Below are 20273 nucleotides of genomic sequence, written 5' to 3' on the forward strand. Positions count from 1 at the left end.
GAAAAATTCTGTATGTTCAAGTGAACTGAAATATGTATAGTTTAATAAGAGTTTTATAGAGACTTTGTCTCTATAAAATCTATCCGATATGACTTCACGCAGAAATCATTTTTCAAGGCTTCGAGTGAATAATGAATTTCTTGTTTACATCTTCAATCACATCTTTTGTATAACTTTAAATATATTGTTACAACATTATTTTATAACATTGAAACATTGGATCTTTGTGATTACATTCTTGGATTATATCCTGATGGAAAATTTTAACTTTCAACTCAAAATGTGTATATCTTTTTTAATTTTCATATGAAAATATTCCTTGTCAATTATAAATCAACCTTAAGATTTAAAAAAATTATTAAAAATACAGATTTTTCTCCTGTAACCTTCAAATAACGTAACCGAATAATTATTCGTGCATCAAGTACCTACATAATATAAGCTACAAGTGGTTCACCCGAAATAAAGTTAGATATCGTAAGTTAGGAAACGTTGATCGCGGCTGCGGGAACAGAGTGGGGAGGGCACGCGTGTTCCGCCGGGTAGCGTGAGTTTGACAGGATAGCAAGCAAGGGTGGCGCGCAGAGGATTATGGGGAGGGGGAATGAGCCGTCAGTATTCCGCGAACCATCGACGAGTGTGGCTCGCGTCTTTGTTCGTTCTTCGTTGTTTCTAATATTTTTGTCACCAGTGACTGTTCGTATTTGTTAATTCGATGACCGAGAACGTCGCGAACGTTCATTGCCCGTTTCATCGACAAAATTCGTAATTTACACGCACCGTCGTCCGTGAATTGAAACCTTGTTCGTTGATCGTTCGTTCGTTCGTTCGTTGAAAGATGATGCGTGGTCGGTAATGTCGCTGATTGACAATTACTGTTCGGGTAAACGGGTTGGCAATGATCGCCGTTAAAGCTTGCAGGTCGGTACTCGAGAAATGCGAGCGTTGACGCGTACGCAGAACGAATTTACGCGCGATCAGCGATTTTGCGCGAAAGAGCGCGAACTACGATCTCGTTGGTCGGCTGGTGACGGGTAAAACGAGACGGCGTGGCGTCTATATCGGCGAACAGTGTAGTTACGTCTCGCGTACGGATTGAAACGCGAGCGAGTGGTTGCTGGAGAGTGGTAAGAGAGGCGGGATGAGTGCGAGAGAAGTCACCCTCGTCGGCGGTTCCCCTTGGGGATTCCGTATGCATGGTGGGCATGACCTGCATCAACCCCTACGCATCTCTAGGGTAAGTCTATTCATTGAACGTTTCACTAACGCCGATTAATAATCCTTTGAACGTAACTGAACCGTGAACATCGGCCATTCAACGTGCAGTTAGGTCTGTTCGTTTTGCTGTTTATTACGCGTGAACATATGTAAAACCTACATACGTGTGCATATCGTTTGACGCTGGTTTTTCTTTCCCGTTCAATGTCACGCGTATTTTAGTGCTCGCTCGAATGTACTTGCATACGTAATACGTAGATATGTAGATACGTTGAAGTCACGCTCGTGGCGACGAACCTTTGTTGTTATCGATAATCGTTCGAAGCCACTCGTATCGTGGTGCGAATAAACAATAAAGTTCAGTTCGTTGCTTGCATTGTCTACAAAGGAATTAGATTTTTAGATAAATTTAGATAATATCTAAATTTATATGATTTTAAATATATCTGAATTTAGTTAATTTTGTTCGTTGTTTTCAAAATTCATTGCGAAAAATTGGAGTTGAGTCATCACGGTTATGAATTACCGCGACGTTTAATATCGTTTTCAAAAGAGCGTAATGATTAATATATTGTAGTAGTCTTTTATACTTGACAGTAGTATATATTACGTTCTTTTAATTGAGATAATTTTATTAATAAGTATTATAGAATAGCAGTTTAATGTGGTTAGAGATATTTTAATCAGATATAATATTATTTAAGTAGTACTTATTTATTAGATTTGTTTAATTATTAATGATTGTTAGGTTATACTTGATATGTTTATATCAATATTAAAGAAAAATAGATATAATTTATTTTAGTTTACACGCATTAGGTATTTTATTTCATGCATTTTATCAAATTTATTTTCAAGAGAGGATTTTTGGCACACTTCATTTTTTCAACCATCAATTTTTTTCAAATCTTTTACGTATGAAATTTTATTAAAAATACACTCAGCTTGATAAATTAACTTTTCATCAGAGTGCACGGAATTTTTCCATCAAGTCTCTCGGAGCTTTTTCATTTTTGTTAATTTAAAAAATAAAAAAAATGTGATGATGAAATTAAAATTAATTATGTAATTAAGATATTAATCTTCGCTTTAAAAGATTATTAATAGTAATTAATTTTTATATTATTACATGTTATTATCGTTGTTATTATTTTTATTTGGATGTACTATTTCACCAAATTACTACAACTCAGCTCCAAAAGTTACATTAAAAGATAATTCTATTAGATTAAAATGTAGACATTTATATAGGCAATATGATAATATAATAAATTTAATAAATATTCTTTTATATTATTATTATATTATTACAATGTATGTAATATAAAATATAATAATAACTGCAGAAATAGAATCGCGATAAGAGATAGAGTTATTTTATACACTAATTATATATAACCTGTAGATTTCTGGAGTTTCAAATTTCCCAAAAAGAAATACCTAGTCCAAAATTCTAGTCTAAATACAGAAATCCTAAAGTCTAAAAGTAACAAATGATCCCAGCACGAGATAAAATTTGCATGATAGAGTTATGAACTATTTAAAAAATTATTTATTATTAGAAACAAATACAAAATAAAGATAAATTAAAAAAAAATTATTTTATGACGATATCATTTCGAGGAGAATTATTTGTCTGTTCAAATCAACTAACGCAGAATTATTCCAAAATAATATCGCGTCAAATAAGATGACGTACTGTTTAAGTAATTATTTTTCAAACATTTCATTCAAATAATGCCTGAGCCTGGTTCAAAGTTAAACAGTGGTTTAAAGTTCGAGATCTATTTCGAAATCTTCGTCGTCAGAAAAAATATTGGCACGCAGCTTGATGCATCTTGTTATAAATATCGAGCCGTCGATGTTTTCACCGCTGCCAATAGATTTTGGTACTTGGCACGGACAAATGAGAAACATCAATTTTAAGGCCATATATGTACATATGTAGTTCTACAGGATGTTCGTTACATATGTAGTTAGAATTATCGAAAGCGGTTTGGCGCTTAGTTAAATTTAATGCCGGCCGATTACCTTCGTTTCGCAAGTCTAACGTCGTTTATGAATCTATTAATTTACACTGGTAGCTTGTGTTCTTCGATACGGAATAGATATTGGTTCGATAACGTTTTCCATCCATTCGTGTATTGCAATATTCTCGAATTAATTCTTTTGAGGCCTTTTCCCCCGTCTCGTCGAAGAATCTTTTGTCCAGTTTTATTGGAATATATATATTTTTAATACTTTGTAGAAAGAATAAGAGGAGAAATGCATTAAAAAGATCGTTTGGTGTAAATTTTTAACGGAATATAGAGTAGCAACAAAGCAGCAAATCAAATAATATATAATTAATAAAAAGTTTTAACCAGACCAAATAAAATAAACATTTTGTCTGAATAATTATTTGCTCAGTAGTTTATTTAAAATAAATGAGATAATATATTTTGATATTCGATTCAGAGATATTTATTGATAAATCATAAATAAAGAAATATATAACATAGATATATATTCTTTTTTTTTCAAATTTTGCTTATTAAACACTGATTTATTCTAAGGACTTTGCTCTAGTGAAATTTTCTTCCGCTTGTATCTAATTTGAATAACTCTCTTGAAGAGCATGCAACATCATACTTTGCAGTATTATGTTATATTATCTTCAGCACGTGCCATGTTAAAAGAGAATCATGACGAAGCGATGAATTATCTTAAAATGCTAGAGCTTTATAGTAATATTAACATTTATATATTGGACATCTAAAACTTTTAATCTTATATTTCATTTATGATTTTATTTTCTCGGATCATTATAACAGTTTTTTTTTTTTTTTTTTTTTTTGCTTCAAGATGTGTTTATTTCAATGACGAATGTACCTTTTAATACTTTAAGATTCAACGAGTTTATAATGTAAATTTATTCCGTGTATTTAAATATTTTTATATAACATCAGATTGTGCATACGGATTAGATTGTCTAACAGTGTTACAGATACATAAACAGAATTATAGTTCCAAGAATTATAATCTAGAGTAATTATAAATATAGTTTTCTTTAAGAAATTGATTTCTTTACAAACGAAATCTATTATTTTTATTTTATGTAATGATAAATACTTCGAATTTTTCTTCTTTAATCCTTTGAGTGCTCATCAAATTAAAAAATTATCAAACGTCTAGAAGTTTAATGTCAAATGAGAAACGCAACAAATTAAGAATGTACTTTTTGTGAAAGATATATCTTCTGATATGATTATTCAATATATTCTAATATGTTATTCTCGTTGTCTTCTAATAAATAAATTAATTATCTCGGATTATCTGTACAATATTTTAGAATGCATTAAACACTCAAAGGATGTTAATACAAAGTTCCCTGCTCAAGAATACTACTAAAAAAAAGACAGAAAATCTCTTGCTTTTTTTGTTGAATGAACGAAGATGTAGCATGAAAAAACAATCAAGAATCGTGGCTTTAGTCGAGGCTCATTTCGTTGAACGTATTTACCCTTTATAAAATAGGCGACCCACTCGGTACAATGATTACCGTGTGCTCAGCTGATACAGTTTAATTACATCCAATGGATACGTTTGACGAGCCTCTTGCCAGGATTGATGTACTTCAATTTCACGTTCAAAGGATTTTAGATGTCTTTGATATATTTCGTGAGCTAAGTGAGTTTCAAACTCTGTACATTCGTCGCGATTTGAAGCAATGGAAAATGAATAATTGTTCGTCTGATTACTTTCGTCGTTCATCGATAAAGAGAAATTTCAAATATCGTTCGTATATTGATAAAACCTGCTGGAAGATCATGCTATACACATGAAAAAATTCGAACATTCACTACGGAGAAATATTATACATTTACTTATTATGTGTGTTATGTAAAACATTTTAATATACACTTATGCTCAAAATTTTGGAGCAACCTTTGTTCTTCTCGTACATTTTTCTGACAATGAGAAATAACACTATTACAATTGTAATTTTCATTTTTAAACTTAATTCGTTGCAATAATGCAGAAATATAAAAATGAAATATAATCTTTCCTGCCAGAAACAGTCATATTTATTTTGATAAATCTTCTTTTTCTCTTTCACAGTCGTAGAATATTCTTGACTATCTTACAAAATAGATAAGTATGTACATACATTATGATTGTGTAGGCTTTGTTCTAAAAAAGTAGTTATAAACGTAAAAATAACTATTTTTAGAAATGAAACGATATTTTTCCTGTCCTAAAAGTAACGATAAAACTTTTTTGGTTGCTTAACATATGAAAAAAAAAAGGAATAGTAATATAATTAAAGTATTTATCTAATCAAGAACGTTATTATCTTTTTTTAAATACTAACATGCCCTAGATTTTTGAGCAGGAGCGTAATATACATTATGTAATTGCATATTCACTGACGCTTTTCGTATTATATTTTTATTTATTTAACTGGCGTTCTGTGTATGTACTTTTGTACAAAATTATCATGTTTCACAGGTCGCGTATTATAACGAAACTGCCACGTGTTGTCACATTCACACGCGTATTTTATAATTGTAGTCAAGAATTTATGTCGTATTTACCTATTTCTCTGAGAGAATTTTTCAACATTGCAATTGACTTCCTTGAAGTGTTATCCAATGCTAAAACTGATTCATTATTGCCTCAATTGTCACTTTTTTTAAATGTTAAATTTTTATATTATGATATAATAGTATATAATAATATAAATAATTTTATATTATTATAATAGTATATAATAATATAAATAATTTTATATTATTTTATATTTTATATTATTTATAAATTATATTATGAAAGAAATTATATTATATCATTTAAATAAATTTAGAATTATTTAGATTTATGAAAAATATATCATTGGTTTTGGATAAACTATCTTTTTTTCTAACAAAGTATCATTATACAAAGTTCGACAGTCTGTTTCGAAAAAAATAATAATTTTTATATAAAAAGAATATATGATTTAAAATGAAAATAAGAAATTAATCGGATTAAAATAATTTTTGTTTACTGTTATTTATGCTTCGTGTTATTCACGCAGTTTTACTATTTAAAGGTCTATTCACAATTTCGCGTACGCTGATTCATAAAGAAAATGATGAATGTCTGAAATAACGTTGCGTTGCGTTGCACGATGTTGAACTACTGTTAAGGCACAATGGAGGCATAATGAATACTAGTTTCAGGTAGTTATCTGAATGCCAGTCAGTATCAAGGTCGTAACTAAGCTACTGCGTCACTTTCTTGTTTCGAGTGAAGGCGTGTGTTTGTAATGTTACGTCTACATATATTAATACATAATGCTTTTCAAATACTTTAAACATATCAGATCACTAGAAATACACAGCACGTTTAATACGTACTCGATTAAATAATCTCTCATCTTTTTAATTAAAAATTTCGGATAAATTATTTATATGAAATTTATTTGATTTTATAGAAGACATTTCTAATACAATATTTGCGTCGTGTAATTTTCAGTAATAAAATGTACTATAATAAGTCCAAATATTTGTATTTATTTACATTTTTATGTTTTTATCAGTATTTCCATTTTCTTATTCTTCACAGATTCATAGTTGTTGATTATTCCTTTTGACACAACAAAATTCACATAAATTCTTAATGGAGCTTGTTGGATTCTGATAAAAGTTACTCCCGAAAATATCCAGCTGTTTTGGTTTGCTAAGAATTTGCAATTTCTTGAAGATTACACAACGATTCTGAACATTACATAACTGATATAATTGGCATCACATAACGATACAAATAATTTGACATTTTACGTTGACATTTCTGATATATTTCAAATAATCGTTACGAACGATCTGACGTATTTCTTTTACGATAGTTTATTCCAAGAACCGTCCAACATTTCTCGAGTTTTAGAAATTCTGTAAATGTAAAAATTTCAGAGAATGACTGTTGATTTCTTTCGACCTTGTAGAACTTGTTCAGCGATTTCTGTTCCCCTTTTAGTAACACATGCATGATACGTGCATAAATAAATAGATATTTTGCAATCGTCAAGTTTCATTCTGTAATTCTTTGGTCATTTCAATATCCTTCTCGTGCAAATTCCGTTTCATACGAATATCATGCCTCGTAGGATAAAATATTGTGACAGTTATGTAGGAGACATTATTCAAGTGTTACAAGTACGACAAGTATTTGTCGCATACAGATTTATAACTATACCAGTGAATATCGTAATATTTGAAATAGATTCGTGTATAATATGTAAAAATATATAAATTAATTGAGGATTATAATGCTTTTACAATATTCCAAACTAAAGATAGATAATTTAATAGCCCTTTGAAATATTAATATAAATAGCTCTCGAGGTAGCTTCAAGTGAGCCATGATTAGTAGAAAAGATTTTTAATGTCTTAAACAAGAGAAAAAAAATGAATACTTAGATAGTGAGGTTCGTGCATTACTTCTAGCGTATTAAACGATTAAAGAAGGTACAAATGAACTCGGGTTTGTAAATGAACGTTGCTTTTTCCCCAGAGGGACGTCTCTGATTGTTATGAAAATTGGTTACAGTTCCCTTTGACAATGTAAGCTCTGTCTTTCTCCAGCTTACCGTTCGCTCTTTGTGCCGAAACCGCCAACGTCAGAAAGATGAACGGCAAAGGACACAATGAATGCCTTTCATTCACGCGATTTATCACAAAGTTGAATATCGTCGGTGCTTGGTACGGAATAACACTTTTCCTCCCGTCTTTTGTGACTCGTAACAAGAAAGAAGAAAGAAAGAGAAAAAAAAAAAGAAAATTGGAAGGGAAGTTTAATCGATGTCAGTCTTCACAATGTGTCCGAGCATAACAAACACACGTCCCTGACATTTATACATGAGCGTGTAGAAAGTGCTCATCGCGCTTATCAGTTTGTAGGAAATGTAGATGGAACGTTACACATTTTGTGATATACACGTGTAAGGAGAAAGTTAAATATTTATTTCGAGTAAATATTTTACAATCGTACACGCGACTATTAACATGTCGATTCACAGATTAACTATACGTGTATGTATTTTTCATGGATTAAAAAAGAAAAGAAATACGAATCCTGGCGCTTTGCGTACGTGTACATGTATTTCCGGATCGAACTGCAGATTTTTATGCAAAATCGTGGAACTTGGAATAGAAATTTATTTTTGTACATTTTTGCATCTTCATTCGCAAATCCGCAGTTTATTCTTCTTTATGTATTTATAGAAAATTTAAAGGTGCAATAAATTTCATAATTATTAGCAAATGAAACAAACTTCTATTTTTACAGTTCATATTCACGTAGCTTTGAATTTGCGTAAATGTTCACAGTCTAGCAACAAATGTAATCGATAATAAATATCTGATAATTATTGTAATTTGAGAAATCATCCTGCGTTAAAAGTAGACATTTAAAATTAAAAGCACTCAATGCAGACTTGTCAAGTCTAAAATGTATCCGATTAATGATAAATTGAAGATAGGTTTTTGGTCTTTTAATATATACTGAACAATCTATCAATACGTGTTCATTAATAGATTACGAATGCTGTCATTGAAGATTTTAACACACTCTAATGATTCACAATCTTCTTATGACACAATTTGTAGGATTAAAACGGGTATTTGCATATCTGTTTATTCGTCCGTTATTTATAGGATAATGATGTTTATCATTAATAGCGATTTATTCATCGATTGTTTAATAAGAGGTTTAATAAGAGATTGCCAAACGTTTTAACTATGAATTTTTACGGAAATTCTTACTTATAAGAGTTCTTTTTATTATTATAATTCTTATAATTCTTCGAAAAGTTCTTATTTAGTGATTTTCTTGGTGAATTGGTAAATTCATTACAATGATCTAGAGAATCGTACGGACCGCGATCGTAAAATTTGACGACAACACACATTTTCCTCGTTAATACACACGCCTGAATTTTTTAACGATCATACTGCCTCCACTCTCTATAACAGCCCTCTGTGTGCACTTTCATTATACGTTCTGAAAGGGGAAAAACCATTTTAATATTTTTGTGCCCGCTTTGTGCAGCCGTGCACATTTGCACGGTAAAATACGACGTGGACATGTGTCCGTTAAAGAGGGATTAGCAGGTACCCCGAAGAGCGAAGTTGCCAGAGATTACACAGAACGGCTGGTTTAGCAAATATGCAATTCTATTCTACGCTAGTGCAATATCGGCCCCGACAATTATGGCAAGTTGAACTAGAAGTGTAACATTTATGTCTTCCTCGTCAGTCATATCTCACGTAATGTCAACTGCAATGTAATTGAAATTTTAGAATTTATAATGTTTCATTGGAATTTCTTAAGTTGGTGTTCACTTCAAGCTATATTACACACCTATAAACCAAGGTTGGGCAAATTTTACTAAGTAAAGAAAATAATTTACTTCACTCTTATCTCGAATTCAAATCGAATCGTTTGCAAATAATCTATGTGATATTCGAGTTGATTTCATTGAAATAAACCGATAAATAGTTCCAGCAGAAAATGAAGTTTACACAATAAAGTCAGAGTAGTAAGAGACACTCAGTCGCGTTTGATAATTCTGCGTGACCTAAAATTCCAATATCCGGGGAAATTAATTAACTTAATTCGCCATTGAAAGAAGTAGAAATTTTACAAATTAGAGTAGCTATTTGATCAGTCCAGGTGACCTAATATTGTAAAATCGTAAGGAACTTATCAATTCGCTAATACTATTATGAATTCACTAAGCTTACTAATTCACCAACAACAATAACTATTGCAAATTTACCAAACTTATTAATTTACTAGTACCACCACTATTAAACTTATCAGTGCACCAACGCTGTTATTAATCATATTAAATTAGTACATGCGCTGAGAACGCAAGAAACAATACAATAGCTCGAACAAATTTCGCAAATATCGGGATAACTGCTCGGAGCATCGGTCGCCTGATAATCGTCGCCATTTAACACTTGTCACCGGAAGTCGCATGGCGCGGTGTACGCCGGTGTTAACCGCGAATGATCGGCATTGGCATCGTGTCTCAAGGTCACGGGAACATGGTGAAATAGGCGCGTGCACTTTGTGACGTAACGTGGCGTGTAGGTATAAGAGCGCCTCGAGGTCCTCGTGCAATTAGCGCGACGCATCGTGCACGGTTACGCAACAACCGTGAAAGGTGAATCGCACTCTACCCTGACAGCTAGTCGCATTAACCTGTCATGGTTGTTGCTGTTGGCAATGTCAAGGGAGCGTGCATGATATTTGCCCAGCAACGTGTGGCAGTATCGAGCGAGGCTTGGAATGTTCCACGACGGTCAGATATAAAGGAACGGGTAGAATAACTGGCACGACCGCTCATACTTCAGCGACAACTGACCTCGTCCAAGCGTGATAATCACTCTTTATTAGGGGCCCAACACACTGTCACTCATAGTGACTTTATGCAGGAAGAGGCTCGTAGATTACCGTAGATCATCTGTTTGGAAGAAATGTTTGATAGCAATGGATTTTAAAGCAATTCGTCGGGTTTGTTTGGTATAGTTTGGACTCGTAAATGTTAAAAAACAACGGTACTAAATACTTTAAATACATAGAAAATTAAAGTAAACGATGTGATATCACGACGTAGTTCATAATCGAAAATAATATTTATGTTCCATTGAATTCCATTGTTCCAAAAATAATTTCTTCGGTTTGTTTGAAATAGATCTCTTCTTGGATAGAATTTATAGTGTATTTTCGAAATTTGTTAATACGGATATAAATATAATGATATAAAACTGAAGTGAATGGTATAATACCGTGATAGTTAATGTGTAATTCAAAATTCAAAATAATGTTTGGTTGCATTGAGTTCTGAAATAGTTTCTAGGAAAGGAATAGTTCGTTTGAAATGTGTAGTTGGACTTGTGATTTCATAATGTCGATACCTACTAGAAAATAGTGGAATCATTGAATAGTTCCTTCTTGTTAATATATAGTAAATTAATATCTCTATAACAATATAAAATTAAAAATATGTCGTTAGAAATACATGACCTGTTAGTAAATAAGCATTATTTGAGGTACAGTAACAATTTGTTATTCATTTTTTTCTAAGATTATATTTGCTTTTTTTGATAATTTTGTAACTTTGGGGATTGTTAAGATTTTGATCATTTTATTCGATATGTTTATTCGCATATTTACTGAGAGATATTCAGTTATTGTTTTTGATATTAAATTTTTGACCCTTGTACTAAATAATATTCAATTTTTTATTTTATCAAAGACAGATCCTTTCTCATTAACAGAATCTTTTTTAATTCTCGCACGTTTTATTCTTTTATTTTACAATTATTTTGACTTAAGCCAGGAACACATATTAGAAATCCCATTGACAAACGAAAAATTGTCAGCATACATTCAATCGATTTAAACTTCGAGCAGCCATGTATTCCTTTTTCACACACTCTAACTTCAAGCATTTATCCAACAATCGAATCTCAATCAATCAGTTTGAACATTCGTATTAAATCCACTCCTTCAAGTAGGAAAACTTTAAAATTTAAATATTATAGATTGAGAAGGTTGTGTGTTACAATACACATTAAATTAAATATTGCTGAAATTCATTTGATGTCATTCCTTTTAGATGAGAAAAGAAAGAATGTCTATCGGATAAAATTTAATAGGATTCGTTGAAATGAGATTATCCATTGATTTGGCTAAGGTGCTTGTGCTACTTTTAAGAACGCGCTACTGGATCACCTAATTTTGAGTTACACGAAGTCTATGTATAAATATATATACATCATGTGATAAACTTTGGATAATTTATTATTTTTTTATATATTCAATAGTAGAAAATTAAAGAAAATTTCATTCGACAAGAGAGATGAAAAGTCAATCTGAAATAAATCAAATTCTAACTTTTAATGAATATTCGATCAATTGAAAAATATATTTTCAAAATTTGAAACGTATCTAATATAAATTTGTATATTATTTCTGAATTACTAATTACTAATTACTAATTACTAAAGATTAGTATTTTCTGCTATTATATGTCGCGACTGTCACGATTAATGCGTTGAAAAATGATTAATTTCTGCAGCTGTTGACACACAAAACATTTTCATTATGATGAGTGCATATCGTTGTTTACTTTCTACCAAGCGATTAGGCAAATGCACGATATGGAAGCAGGAAGGGGGAGCATGTGTTCGTATCGAAAAAACCATCAATGAATCATGACGTTCGGTATGATCGATCACACGTTCATTTTTCAATCGATTCATGAACTATGAACGCTCTCTGCATCTTCGTTCTACGAGAATATATGGCAAAAGTTATTAGTGTTGAAGTGTCATGTCAAGTGTTGTACAAGATGAATATCGTAGAATATAAAATTTGTGATAACAGCGATAGTTACTTTTTTTTTTTCTTAAATTGATTGCATTAATTGCTGTCGTAACTTGGTAATGATTCAATTGGAATCATAAGTTGAATTTTACAATTTCTACATAATTGCTTTCATATTTTCTGTTATTTAATAAGTATTTTAATATCGAAACTAACGAATAAATGAATATTAATAAACGAGATACATTGCTTGGTATAAAACAAATAATTATTAATAAATAATAGTAGATCATAAAGTACAATTTCAATTACAAAAAAATACATCAATAATGTTAAACAGTATGTTTATACGTTCAAAGTTAACTGTTTTTTATCGCGAATTGATCAATTGACTGATGCGTTAGAAGACAACAATGAAACTATTGTTATTTATGAGGCTATTGTATCCATCTTGGTCTGCCGTGCTTTGTGCTGCTTAAATCGTCTGTGCAATTGATAGTTTCTGCTCTCCGATAATATTCATGAGTTGTAATACATTAAGAAACTTATTATTAAGAATTTATTATTCAGAAAAGGCTACATTTCGGGAATTCGATTTAAGACAGAAAATTTGAAGTAAAAAATAATTAATAACTAGGCTGCGAATCTTTATGCAGTCTCACATTTTGTTGAACAAAATTAAAGAAACGGAGCCTAATAATAATAGCTGATAGCTTCTACTATCAAATATTGTAATAAATATTTTACTTTCTTTTCATTTTTATTATTCTTAAATGCATATAAATGTATAAATATTCGCAGTCTATTAATAAGTCAACACTTTTTAGGAATGAGAAAATATATCTTCTTTAATTTCTATTGAAATCAATTCCAAAATAATATTTCTAGATTTTGAGGAGCTCTCGTTACCTAATAATATACATACATTATTCTCTGCGAGTGGAGTAACAGAACAATCCTATTTTGAATTTCTACTTTTGTTAAATAGTATAATTTTGTCGGCTGATTATGATACTCTCAGCTTAAAAAGTAGCTCACTTTTAAGATTAATTTCTTCAAAAAGTAATATTTATTTTTAAATATGTCAGTCTCCTAGTAATTCAACGATATTTTTCAAATCTCTATTTATAATTTCCATTTTATTTTGTGGTAAATACAGCTGAATGATAATTTCGAATTCTTTCTGCTTGTAATTCCCGATAATTTTGATAATTAATATAATATACAATTTGTTTTGTAGTAAATGTATAAGTACTGTCCAATGCTTTCAAATTCACTAAATTTCACAACATAAAGGAAGTATCTAATGCATTTAGGTATCTAATGTTGGGTGCGACATAGTTACAGCTAGATAAATACTACTTTACGTTTATAGGCGCAAATGGATTAAAGATCACGTCCTGTTCCTCTGTTGAGCGACACTCCTATGTTTGACACGTCTGTTCCATTAGGAGATGAACTAACTGTTTCCTCGAGTAAGGAGCCTCGAGTATCCTCTAATGAATTACTTGAAAATTAGTCGAGACATATGTAAAAACTTGCACATTAAAAATTTCTTAAAACTTGCAACTGTAAAAATCCCTGAGAACATTGATAACTGAAGTATAACGCTTCACAAAGATCTGCCACGTCTTTTATAATTTTTGAAATTATTGCGAATTTACTGCGAGAATATTTAAAATAATGTATCATTTATTTACTTGAGTTCGTAAAATTGTTATTATTCCTTACATTATTTCTGACTAACTGACATACGTTCTTCTTCAAAATTTTTCAACATGATGTCAAAATAGTTAAAATAATACACTATTTATTTGCTTGTACTTGAAGATTGGTAAAAATATCATAATTTTTAAATATTGCGTTTAACGTAATAAAATTAATCCAAATGTCAAATTAAGTGATATATATATTTTTTATACGGTATCCACCCATTGGTTTCCATACAAGACTCTGCTACTGTGCTCTAGAGTTAAAAACTTGAAATCTTCAAAGCTTTCGTAAAAAGTTACAACACAAAAATATAGGATTGATAATGGGGTTGATAATGGTCTTCACGTAGGATAAATAAAATTTAATAGAATGTACTTTTATGTTACACTTATATGTTCCAAAGAAAAGTATCTCGACGTGAAAAAGTATATAGATATAGATGTAATATTGACTTAATATTGAATTCGTTCGATGAATCAATAAATCGATAAATTCGTTCAATAAATCTGTTATTATAACAATTTAATGTACTACATTTAATTCGAAAAGATCGATATAAAATACGAATATCATTCGTTCGTATCCAAGAATTCATTATATTAGAATACGTTTCAATAATGATGATCTATTTAATATCATATTAATTGCACATCAGTTATAATAACTCGTATCAGTTGCAACAATTATTCGAATGAACGCTATCAAATATCAATTTGCTTTGTTTCTATTTTACAAATGATAAGAAAATGAATAGTTATTGGAAACGTATGTGTATATATGAATATATATATATATGTATTGAAAATATAGATATGACATTTTATTATGCACATGTAATTTCTTTATTTTGTATGGGCAGTTTACTTATCATATTGCTCGCAATATGTTTCTATGTTTACTTAAACGTATTCTGGCTCGTTTCTTTAAAGTAGGTTATACTTAATTACTTATTAATTACTTTCAAGAGATAAAAATTTTAGGTAGATAATTTCCAGGAACATAACTTATGCTGTAACTGAACTTTCCTTTCTTAAAGAAAGAGATCTCACATTTCTTACGAAGAAAAAAAATGAAATTAAACAAAACGATATAGATGATACAAAAGTCATGTAAAATGATATAATTATATATTCTTATTTTGCACTATTATAGTATTTTATTACATAATTATGCCATTCTGTATAATTATACATCATCTTATAATTATAATAATATACAACATAATAATAATAATAAAATATTAATACATAAAATAATATAAACTTTTAGATTTATACAAGAAGTTCAATTTATTTTCCAAATTGCAAAATCAAGGTACACAATGTTCGCAGATATTATTTAGAAGCAGAGCTTAGGTTAGCTATTACGTTATTTCTTTTTATTTGTCGTTTGATTTTCTCTTCCAAGATGAAACCCGCACATTTGTCGTCTTTTTCAGATCCGTCTATTGTACGGTTTCTTGGACATGTCGCGTGCCGTACGTCCCTTCGTTCGCACTATAATGGTGATCGTTCACGATTGCGCAATTATTCTACACGTAATGTTATAGGAAATCAGATTTCGGAGAAATTCTCCACAAGAGTCTACTTTGATCCACTTACAGATAGCTGCCATTCAATTTTCCCTAAGAAAAACAATTACGCTCGCGTGTGACGTTGGCAAAAATAAAACTTAATGCATAATGCCGGATTGAAGACTTGCGGTGATAAATTATACAATGCGTGATTAATTGTACACCTAACAGAGTGATGGAAAAAACTGTCGACCTAGTTGATTCTTTTGGTATTTTTCTTTTTTTTTTAACGCCAGTAATAAAAGTTTTTTAAATTAACATTATACGAGAATTACCATTGGCAAACGTTTTTGTGAATTTGTGTGAAAATTCGCAAAATCTGCTTATTATCTTCGTGTAATTTGCCCTGTCTGTAAAAACAGACGAGTAGAGGCAAAATTTACGGATTGAACGTCGAGATGGATCAACGTGAATTATTCGACTACGCAGATGGAAAACCGATGACGAATGCGCTCGCTCGTTTTGCATACGTTTCCCGTAACAGGAGGTTACACTATTCGCGTTAATTCTGCTTAGGCGACACCGGAAATAAGTACCTACAAGTTACGCGTCACGAAATCACGATACGTCGGATGTGTCGAGTCCCCTCGATTGTCGACGTGACACGAAGTTCCTTACGGTGCAGCGAGAAATTGGCTTCTCGTATTATTAACGAGATAATGCTTTAACGCTTTAACTTTTCTCTTTTGAGTTTCTGAGCTTTTCAAACCTAACCAGGTTACCTTTCCTTTCCGTTTTAACTTTTCCTTTATCTTTTAACTTTTCAACGGATAAAAACCAATTACTAAAGTGAGGATTTTTTCTTCTACTATTTTTTTTTTTTTTTTTTTCTATTGTCTGCATTCTGAGTAATTTTTCATTTGTTGCCAGCGCGTGACAAAATTAATTTTTTCCTAGAAATATATGTGAATATTTTTCAAGGTTGTGTTTAATATCTGTCGGCCTCATAATTACAGCAATTTCACAAGTTAAAAGTATTCGACGTTGTAGGCTTTATCAGCCTAAGCTTGATTGGCCTAAAAGCCGGTACGCGTGTTGTAGTTTTTTTTTTTTTTTTTTTTTTTATTTCGGAGGTTACGACTACATGTTACGCTGTTATGTTCGGTGATGACGGCATCGTAATTCAACTGAAATAGATGCGGGAATATAAGTCGGTCAGAACACCTATAGATCATTAGAGTTTCCCTCGAGTATTTATTGTTGCACGTAAATATATTATTTACGAATTTTGGTATTTTCAGAACTAATGGTATAATGGCATTTATTTATTAGGATTTATTTATTAATTCATTCTGTGAAAAATTGATGTGCACTTTATCTTTATCGTTTTCTTCTTCAAGCGTGCAACAGCATTAGTTTTAAAATCCGAGATTGTACAACGAAAGAAAAAGCCTTCGTACTACCGTATATATAACAGAGTATTTTATTTTTTAAAATTGTTGGAATAATTTGTTTCGTTTGTGTCTTTTGTATTGAGAAAGATCATTTTACAAACTTTTAACGTGTAATTGTGATGGTTAAACAGTGGATTTTTATGCATTTATGCGAGATCTGGACGTGCAAAAATGCATAGAATGCATAAATGCAGAATCACGGAACAAAAAACAGACATTCATTCACAGCATAATATTCGTCATAATTTCTTGCAAGTGAAACAAATTCCTATTTAAATTCTCTTGCCTTTTATTCACATTTATTTATATATAAATAATAATTATTCATAAAGGCCTATATAAATATTTTATATTTGTAAACATATAAAAGTAAATTTTACAATTTAATATAATTATTATTTACGCATAATTCACATAATATTACATATTATTATTATTACATTAACAATATATAATTATAATTATATAAATAATATATACATTATAATTACAAAATATTATAAACATTTTACATCCATATGAATACAAATTTGCATAAAACCTTAGACTTTATTATTTTTTTTTAAGTATATTTTTTATTTTATTTTATTTTATTTTATTTTTTAGTATATTTTTTATTTTACTTTATTTTTTAGTATATTTTTTATTTTATTTTATTTTTTAGTATATTTTTTATTTTATTTTATTTTATTTTAGTATATTTTTTATTTTATTTAGTATATCGATGTTGAAACAAACGCGCGCTTTCAAACACAAAAGTAAATTGAATCACCTTCGAGCAACGTTGAATTATCTTAATAAAATACACAACGCCGAGCTTCTTCTTTCCTCGTAATGTAGAGCTTACGTAACGACGGTCTTTTTTTTCTCTCTCTCTCTGGTAAAATGCACATTTTATTTATTCGATCAATTGCGAGAATTTAGATCGAGGCCCCTATTCATCAGTACGTCTGAGACACGCGAACCAAACACAAGAAACTAAAATAGATCTCTTACTTTTGAAACTATATCAGTTTCAAGAAGAGAGTTTATTTATTGCAATAATCACTTGAACGGATCAAAGGTTCTCACCAATCAAGCGGCTTTTTTCCATTTTTTGCCGAATTTTCGCAAACGATCATTAATTTATGCGCGTTGCAGCCGCTTCTTATGAAAATATATAGAATAATGAATGCCGGTTACGTTGATCTAGTCATCGTTGACTCGCGCTGCTTATTCAATAGCGGTTTGTATGACCCCAATCAGAAACATAGATTGTCGTCCTTATTATGCAGCTCGCGTTGGTTGACACTGTTACAGTTATGAAGCATGGTCTACATGCCACAATCAGTTTGTTGACCCTACGAAGGAACACTGCGTTTTTCGCTACTGCATTTTAAAACGTGACCGGCATATGCATTCTTCGAATAAATGTATTTATAATTGGTTAGTAGCATGAACAATACACCATTTGGCAAGGAATCTTAAGCTGTACAACTATCAAAGATGGTTCCATTGAGTATACTGCCTGTTTATATTTGTGTGATTCCTATGAAATATACTTTTCCAAATCATCTCACCGGTACGATCGCGACAGTACTTACAGTATTATACGAATATCGTTTTTTTTTTTTAACGTTTTGCGTGATATATATTCACAAAAAATATTTCCCGCAAACGATCTTCCGCTTAAGATGAACGCCAGCTTCAAACAATTCCCTCAGAATGCTTCGTTGGTTCACGTCGTTAAAGACAGAAAGATCTCGGCGAAGCGATCGTCGCGCTTCCGGCGCGGAGCGCGCGCAACTTTAAACCAAATTCCAAATTCCGCGAATCGTTAAAAATAGATTCTCGCGAGGTGAGAGTGTTCCATGGGGAATTCGAAACGCGCGGGGACCGATTGCTTTCGGCTGGCCTCCGTTGAAACACGCCAAGGCTGCCACGGCAGCCGCAAATCCGAAATAGAAGTGAAATTTCCTCTGGTGCACGCGGCCCTGGCGATTCACGTGTATCCGAGAAATTAATCTCTGCAGGGGGAGGAGTGGTGATTTAAGTCGGGAAACCCTCGCGATGGAAGTTGCCGCGCTGTCAGCTAAATTCAGTTAACTCGGCTGCCCGCTGCGAGTGCGATCGTCGAAGGGGTTGCGAATTACTCACACTTGTTGTTGAAGATCTTCGGCGAGGCGAATTAACGGCTCGAACTTAATTAGAAGAAAGCGAGAAGTCAAAAAGCCTCGCCAAGGGACTTGATTTTCAATTGTAATTGAAAATTTCGAAGATTTTCTTTCTGTAAGCGGAAGTTGAAAACGATGGTTGTACATTTCAGAGTTTACACAGGTCTGTGCCATGAAGAGTGAGATTCAGATGTACGATTTAGGATCTGATTTCAATATTCGTTCTATGATTAAAAAGATGATGGGAAAATAAGTGGACGCGGCAGAGGCCGAAAGGCAAAAGCAGAATAATCCATAATTTAAAAAAAAAACTGGGAAATAATCTGGAAACCTCGTGATAACCGGCGCTTGTCTATCAAAAATTGAAACATTATTTTCAATCGTGAATCCATTCTAATCTTTCAACTATAACCTGCGTGATTGACGAAATTTGTAAAAGCTCCAAGTAACATGCGAGTTAAATTAATAACTAGATTTCGCGAAGCACGATCTGAAATAGGAGGATTCTTTCTCTGGTAATAGTAACTTCGTGGACGCGGCAGAGGCCGAAAGGCAAAAACAGAATAATCCATAATTTAAAAAAAAAACTGGGAAATAATCTGGAAACCTCGTGATAATCGGCGCTTGTCTATCAAAAATTGAAACATTATTTTCAATCGTGAATCCATTCTAATCTTTCAACTATAATCTGCGTGATTGACGAAATTTGTAAAAGCTCCAAGTAACATGCGAGTTAAATTAATAACTAGATTTCGCGAAGCACGATCTGAAATAGGAGGATTCTTTCTCTGGTAATAGTAACTTCGTGGACGCGGCAGAGGCCGAAAGGCAAAAACAGAATAATCCATAATTTAAAAAAAA

At 31.4% G+C, this 20273-nt stretch overlaps 1 protein-coding gene across 10 annotated transcripts in view; it reads left to right on the forward strand.

Moving 5' to 3' along the window:
* Positions 1 to 629: 629 nt before the first annotated feature.
* The window catches only part of LOC122533697, a 189994-nt gene continuing 170350 nt past the window's right edge, over positions 630 to 20273 (forward strand). For all 10 annotated transcript variants that reach the window (XM_043663662.1, XM_043663667.1, XM_043663669.1 and 7 more), the window contains exon 1: positions 630 to 1237. In XM_043663662.1, coding sequence (XP_043519597.1) covers positions 1142 to 1237 — 96 coding nt within the window. In that variant the 5' untranslated portion in view covers positions 630 to 1141. The remainder of the gene's footprint in view (positions 1238 to 20273) is intronic.

This window comes from Frieseomelitta varia, unplaced genomic scaffold (assembly GCF_011392965.1).
Source record: "Frieseomelitta varia isolate USP_RPSP 00005682 unplaced genomic scaffold, Fvar_1.2 scaffold_545, whole genome shotgun sequence".
Classification (NCBI taxonomy): Eukaryota; Metazoa; Arthropoda; class Insecta; order Hymenoptera; family Apidae; genus Frieseomelitta; species Frieseomelitta varia.